Raw genomic sequence first — 7890 nt, forward strand, 5'->3', positions numbered from 1 at the left:
TAACAGCAGCCCATCATTTGAGTGGCTCATTTATTTTGCCAGCCAGGTTGCCTTGGAAGGCCATTCACAATCATGAATTTCTGAGTTATCTCACAGACAAGTGGATTGGAGATGGACTGTCAGGAGCTGTGGCTACAAGTGCTGGGGGTTTAAAAGTGCAGGACCCATGTGCCTGGTGATAAATTGTATTTGTTTATCATTAACAAGATGGGAAGACCCATGGACTTACCTTTGCATGAGAAGGCACTCTAGTAAGTCCTAAAGGGAGGTGCCTTCAAGGCTACTTGAGGCTAACAGCCACCGAAGATTTACAAAATATATGCAATGGGTCTATTCCTAAGGGAAGTGGTGGAGCATGATGGACGGGCATCCTTTCAGATGAGTGCGTGGAGCCAAAGTAGGTGTAAGTGAGCATGAAGTCCCTTGATGAAAGTGTGACTACAGGGATCACCCACTCCCACTACCTCATGATGTCCTACTTAATAGAGGATGTAGACCATTACAGGAAAAGGTCCAGTTTGGTCTGTCTGTTTGCATGCTTCATGATGTTTATATAAACTACTACTGAGAGCTGGAAGGTACCAAATATATGTTGTAGGGATACTACATACATTTCCAGTCCTGACAAGCCTATTGCCCCTTGGTGGCACAAAATACAGACTAAAATGTGCCATCCCATTGATGTTAGGGGTGATTATACCCACCAAACAACTTACTGTTTTACTCTTGCCAAAAGACCTGGCTAGTAAACAAGATTCAAAATCTTTAAGACGATTTTAACATGCACTTGTTATCCCTTAGACAAAGAGCTCTGCTTACAAACTACACTGAGCCCACCCACTCACACTACGTGCAGTGGGCGAGGATCTGGAGATGAAGCATGCCACTGGTGGTCCCTGTGGGTGAGGATCCTACTAATATATCCATGAGATGCCAGGGATGCACCAATTTACCTGGGTGCAGATCCCCCACCATCTCGGGGTATACTGAAACAACTGACCTCTTAGACCTTTAAGAGTTAATTTCTAGACAGGCTAACCCTCTCTTGTGTAATTATGGGTGGGTCCTTTGCTTCATGATCTACCAGGCATGGGCACAGAGGAATAAACAGGCTAGCTAGATTCATGAAACTGGATGCACAGAGTAGCTCAGAGTTCATCTCTGCTCTTGGGCACTGCTCTGCACTTCAGGGCAACTGCAGCAGGCCATCGCAGCATCAGATCTTTGTAGCTTAGTCACATCTGTCAGTGTCCCAACCATGTTCTCTGTGCAGTGCAAATCCTCTCCACATCATCAATACTCAGGGATCTCTGCAGTCATAAGGCCTGGTCCTGGTCTTTGCCAACAGCAAGCCTGGGGTCTTGTTCTGGCTCATTAGGCAGGATGTAGTGAGTTTCTTTTCAAGTGATTAGTAAGACTGCATTGCAAGAGAAGGCCAAAATGGAACCCTTAAGCTTCTCACTTGAAGGGGACTTGCCAAGCATTCTGGGGGATATCCAGGTGGACCAAGGGCTTCTGAACAGTTCAATTTAGCCAGATTAGTTGGAGGGTTTCTGTTCTCTCAAATGCTTTGCTTTCTCCTGACCATTTCTGGTCTCCTCCCCTGTTGCAGGACTTTTGTCAAGTGTCTCGTCATTCCAACATCTAGTTACCAACCTGCCTATCTCTTCCACCGCACACTGTTGTTATCATCATCTCTATACAATCCTTCTTCAGTTTATCTGTCATTGCAGTGGTGTCATGACTTGCAACCAGGACACCTCCCCATTCCCCAAAACCCTAACTGTACCCCATACAGCCCAGATTAGTGAGGTGGAGTGCACTCCTGTGTGGAATTGTGTTAATTTAGCCTCTGAATGACTATGCACTGAGTGCTGTGTACTTCTACAAACTACCTCTTTCATGGTAGGGTTACATGTCTGCATGCAACGACCTTTAATTCCTACTGAAGACTGGTGAATAAGGAACGAGTTGGTTATATCACTTGAGTGTTAGTGGTTCTGTTGTAGACTTTTATCATACATGGCATTGTGTATTGGCAGGAGTGTACCAGTCCTGCCAAGGCAGATGCCCTGACAGCTTTATAGCCCATCATTCTGCCTCACAGGGGGTTGAAGCCCTCTGGCGAGGCAACCCCATCAGACACACTACCATCACCAAGGTGGGAAACCTTGAATAAACTCCACTGCAGACACTCATTATGCACACTACTCCCTCTGACCCCCAGATCGGTATTTAGACAGAATATCGTAAACACAAATATTGTGGGACAGAATATCGTGTCAAAAATATCGAGGACAAGTTTCTATTGGGAAGTAAAGTTTTACTATATATAGCTCCACATATATGTACATTGATGATTATATATATATATATATATATATATATATATATATATGTATCTTCAAGGTATGTGGATGTGAAGTTAGGAATAGTACATCTGTATTTATCTATTTGCACTTACCTTTTCGATATTCTGTTCACATGATATTTGTGTTTCCAATATTCTGTCAGTTATTCCCCTCCCATTCCCTAACCCCCTCCCTCCCCCCGCCACTCCCCAGGATCAGGCAGCGCACCTCTTACTGGGCCAGTCACCCTCAGTGAGTAAACTGAGCTGGGCCCTTTGCCACTCATCTGTCACCCAACAAAGCACCAAAACCCCACTACATCTTTCTCTGCCCAACTATACTCCAGACCTCCTACAGACTAGAAGTTGATATAAAGTCCCCACTTAAAAGGCCCTTACTACTGTGGTGCCCTTTAAATTCCCAGTGGTTATGGCTTTTTCTGCTTAGCATGACGTGGAACAGTGGTCAACACTTGTGTTAACACGTGAGGGATAATCCAATAAAGGGAACATCTGCACACCAGGCTGATTGCTCACCTATTTAACTCTTGCTTCTGACATCAGCTGTCATTAGTTCAAAACCACGTATTGCCAACAAAGCCTTCCATTTTTCTGAGGCCGGAAAACTGAGGCCTATATTTATACTTTCTTAGCACCGCATTTGCATCATTTTTTGACGCAAAAACAGCGCAAACTTACAAAATACAATTATGGCACATATTTATACTCGGTTTGCGCTGAATTAGCATCATTTTTTTTTTACGCTAATTGAGCGCAAACCTAACTCCATATTTATACTTTGCCGCTAGACACGTCTAGTGCCAAAGTTATGGAGTTAACGTTGTTTTCTGGACGTGAACATCTACCTTGCCTCAATGAGATGCAAGGTAGGCGTTCCCGTCCAGAAATGGACAAAATGGCCTTTGTGCCATATTTATCCCCCTGTGCTAAAATCCAGCACAGGGGTATGGGGGCCTTAAATAATGGTGCTAAACCTGCTTAGCGCCATTATTTAACGCCTGGGTATGGGCAGGCATAAGGGGACCTGTCGGCATATTTCCATGATTAGAGAACATGGAAAGTGCCCACAGGTGCCCTTCACTAGCCCCAGGGACACCCCCACCCACACCAGGAGGACACCTAAGGATGGGGACCCATCCCAGGTAACTCCTGGTAAGTATATATTTTTTTTTATTCTACCCCGCTCGGGCCCTGACTCGGGGCCAGCACCAGCCATGCCCAGGGGACATCTGTCCCCTGGGCATGGCCATTGGGTGGTGGGCATGGCTCCTGTCTTTACTAAGACAGGAGCCATGTCCATAGGGCTTGTGTGCCAGAAAATGGCACTAAACTGCTTAGAGGCAGTTTTTCTGCCTCTGAACAGTGTAGCACCATAATTTGGCGCACAAGCCCCGGTTTCCCCTACGCCCCCACCCCACATGTTAGCGTCCTTTCCAAGGAGCCTGACAGGGCATTAGCGCCATTCCATAAATATGGCGCCCGGCCGGCGTCTTGCCATGGCGTTAGCCGGCGCTATACTTTTTCACGCAAAAAAGAATAAAACTGCTTCTTTATTTTGTAAGTTTGCGCCGCTTTTGCGTCAAAAAATTATGCAAATGCGGCACCAAAAAAGTATAAGTTTGTCTCTGAGTATCTTTAAATTGGCTAACAGTAAGACTTGCTAGGAAATAGGGAAGTTTGGAATGAAGCAGTAAATTTAAAAAAGCACGAGGATGATGTGGCAGTCCTAATGGCCCTGTGGCTTGAATACTATCAATAAGGGCACCCACTCTGTCACATGACGATCACATTGAATTTCCACAATTTCCTGTAAATAGTAGCATTGCATCATTTGGCACAGCCTCTGTTCCTGTGCAAAAGGCGGGGCCATGGTTGATTTTCGAGTTATTTTGCAACTGCGAATGCATGCGCCCAAGACAGCAAGGCTGCAAAATGAAGCAATATCCTGTTCTGTAACAGGTTCGTGAAGTATTCTCTTTTCGGTGGACGTCATGCTGCAATCACAGAATAAATGGAAACAGGCTACGACAATGTCTTCCAAAATGGGGAACATTTAAAAATCACACAAAAGCAGCACCGGTCATTTTAAGGGACATGGGCAGCTTTAAACATATGTAAAAAAGAGTTTCACATTTGGGAATGCAAATGCAGGGCGGGTGTCTGCTGTCCCTTGCAGGCCTCCATTCTTGCATTTGCAGCCAATTACATGGAGTCGTAAACTGCAAACTGGCTTATTAATATTCATTAGGCAGTCATTTTTGTGACCTCCTGCAAACGTTATGTTTGTGATGCGACCTATTAGTACAAATGTTGCATCACAATTTGCATTCCTATTTGTAAACCAGCGGGTTTACAAATTGCACATCCCTGGTTTGCGTATGGGAATAGTACCTAAGACCCCATGTTATATTGTATTATTGTACTTGCATTTCTATAGTGTTTACTATCCCTCACAATGTGTTGAAGCACTTTACGCCAGGCACCAAATTGCTCCGGAACCTAAGATTGCTAGTGAGGCAAGTGTTATTGATTATTGTTGGTTACTGGAATTAGTTTTATGTGCTCAAGCGAACCATTCAATGGGTTAGCGTCTGTTTCTTTGCTGTACATCAGAGGTCTTCAAACTGGGGACGGACCCCCCTGGAGGGCCGCAAGTGATCCCTGGGAGAGGGTGGGGTGGGGTGCCAGACTCTGGCAAAAAGAAGCATTATACAGATAACAGGCCCTATTTTTAAGCAGAAGCATGGTATTGCATTTTTAAAACGGCAACAATACGTAATTTTAATGATTAAATAGGTCTAGACATATTTAAACATTGCCATCTTTATAAAATAATTGTGAAAAATTCTGAGGGGGGGGCAATGATTTTTATTTTGCAACTGGGCGGGGGGGGGGGGTGTCATTAAAAAGTTTGGAGACCACTGCTGCACATTAAAGTAATGGGGATTAGGGGTCATCATTATAGGGAAAAAGGGGCTTAGGCAGTGCTTAATTTGAGCTGGTGGTTTCCGGTGGGGGCACCAGCACCTATTTTTACAGCCCAGCACTTATTTCTCCACATCAGACATTTCCTGAACCCAATGTATGGAAAAACAAACAAAACAACAAGCATTTGCAATGGAATAGGTCTTGCATATTTAGAACAATTGAATTGTCATCTTTTGACTACAGCACCGATGAGTAACAACAAAAGAAAACATGCATGGAAACTGAGAAAAGATGACGTGGCAAAATAAAAAAGTTAGCTTTAAAAATAAAACTTTGCAATTTTGTTTGTCCTGTTGGGCGCATTTCTGCCAGTCACAAGCCAGGAGAGGCTAAAAAGAACAAATAGCACCTCGATCACATCTGGAGCACCGGACGGGCACTAATTAAGTTGAATCAATAAGTGCTTGATCCCTGCGTGCTTTGACGAAGTACGAGGCTGTAAAGAAGAATGCCACGCAAATCAACAAATGGTGAGCAACGACAGAATCTCGCAAGCGAGACGCACCTTTACTGAACACAACAGAATCTCGCAAGCGAGACGCATGCCCTAGCGCATGCATTCGAAGGCTCGGCCTCAAAAAGATGGAGAAGGAGAAATACAGAAAATGTGGCAGCAAGGGAGAAAGCCGACCTGTAAGAGCGAGATAATGGAGCAGGGAGTGCCTGCAGTGAACTGAAGAGGCCTGAAGTGGATTCGGGACTGCGTACCCTTTCTATTCGCACTCTGAAATTTTATAGCGCCAGTCCTAGGTGTCTGAGCAGCGCTTTGAGCACCGGCACTTATAATTTTACAAATAAAACATTGGGGATTTCACGCTGATGTTTGGTGGGGTTAATGTATGCACCACAGGAGAGTAGGAAGCGTTAGCAGCGTTAGGTTGCAGGGGAATCACTTCCCAAAAAAGGGGGGGTCGTGCTCTTTGAAATGAGTTGTGGAAAATATTCAGTAATGTACTCAGCTATAAATACATGTGAGTTAGAGAATTTTGTGCTCAAAGCACAGGTTGACCAATCACATTTCTGTGGCCTATTGCTATGTTTGGGTGTTACACTGATGTGCAGCCTAACCCCAGACAGTTTTAACAAGTGTAAAAATGGCAAAATAATGTAGTAATACTATCAGAAAATGTGCCGCATTACGCTGCATAGTTAGACTTCTCTTGCCTCTTAAATTAGTCAGCCCTGCCGCATAATTTTGCCCTCTTCTGCCGCACAATTCCACTGGCCCTGCTCATGATACACTACCAACGGTATTGTTGGGTAGAACAATTAATTGTGCCTGTTAGAAAGTGCAGACCAACAGGACGTAGAGAAATGGACATGGCCGCATTTTTTGTTCCCTTTACTTTTTTTTTGTAACATCCGAAAACTGCACGTACTGGCGTGCGCATGCAAATGGTTTTAAAGTAAAATAAAAATACATTCGGATTTTGTTATTAGAACGAGATCAGGCAATGTGCACAACCTTATAATTACAATATTATAACTTTTTTAGAGGGTGGGTACAGCTGATTAATTAACAAAAACGAATACATTTTTATGTTCACTCACCTCGGCTTATGGTTAGACTTGCCACGAAGTACAAAAAAAACGCGAACACTCTCATCCTGGGGTGGCCAATGGAAGCCGTTCTGTGCGCCCAGAAGTGGGTTTCCAGCGCCTGTGAAAAGCTTGGCTAGGACCTGTCCTTCTATGCAAGCTACGAGTGGGGAGGCGGGGACACCCAGAGACGGACTGCTGCGAGCAGGCACCTCAGTCTTTTATGCCTCTCAGTGTTCCGTGAATTTCACGTCCCCGTTTCCCTTCCCTAACTGAACACCCACTTCTTGCACCTGTCGTTTCACCATCACTCACTTCTGCCCCTGACTTCACTGCCTCTGTTGTGACACACGAGTGAGGGAAGCGGGGAAGAAGAGCAAAGGCTGCCCCCGCAGGGGGCATCACGGGCCGGCGCCATAACGGCCGCCTGGGACCCGGAAGGAACCGGTTGTACCTGTTTTTCACGTCTTGGCATTCGCCCGGAGGGGGTCGCCTCCTCCCCCCCCCCCTGTAAGCGACAAAGGGGGGAAGAAGGTGCCAAGAGCCAGGGAAGGACTCCCAATGGGCAAGGTTTGAGGCATTCAAACCACCTAATGGGCTTTGTCGCAGCAGATACCCAACGCGGTCTGGGGGACATTTAAGGAGCCCCTCTTGGACCCAAAACAAGAACACCAGGTCAACAAGACCAGGTACAACGTGCAGGAGAAGCGAAAACCACCCTCCCACCCGGACAATAGCTCATCTAGTCACGATGCCAGACAGAGCAGGAGGAAGCTAGGGGCAAGCGGAAAGTAACGGATGTTTTACCGAAATTGGACAGCGAGCACACCTAGTAAGGCTGTGTGCAATGAAAGGCCACACACCTTGGGATGCCTCACGGCAGGGTGCAAGGAGCCCGTTGAAGGGGAGGAAGCAGAACACGGCACTCGCAGCCCAGGAACACAGGTAGCGAGTTGGGCCTAATCCAAAAGAGATGCTAACCCCCTCAGAGT

At 45.7% G+C, this 7890-nt stretch overlaps 1 protein-coding gene across 8 annotated transcripts in view; it reads right to left on the reverse strand.

The window, feature by feature from the left end:
* Positions 1-7322, reverse strand: part of LOC138261381 (V-set and immunoglobulin domain-containing protein 4-like) — a 206715-nt gene extending 199393 nt beyond the window's left edge. For all 8 annotated transcript variants that reach the window (XM_069210314.1, XM_069210339.1, XM_069210294.1 and 5 more), the window contains exon 1: positions 6911-7322. In XM_069210314.1, the coding sequence (XP_069066415.1) occupies positions 6911-6965 (55 nt within the window). In that variant the 5' untranslated portion in view covers positions 6966-7322. The remainder of the gene's footprint in view (positions 1-6910) is intronic.
* Between the last annotated feature and the right edge of the window lie 568 nt (positions 7323-7890).

The sequence above is a fragment of the Pleurodeles waltl genome, chromosome 2_1 (assembly GCF_031143425.1).
Source record: "Pleurodeles waltl isolate 20211129_DDA chromosome 2_1, aPleWal1.hap1.20221129, whole genome shotgun sequence".
Taxonomy (NCBI): Eukaryota; Metazoa; Chordata; class Amphibia; order Caudata; family Salamandridae; genus Pleurodeles; species Pleurodeles waltl.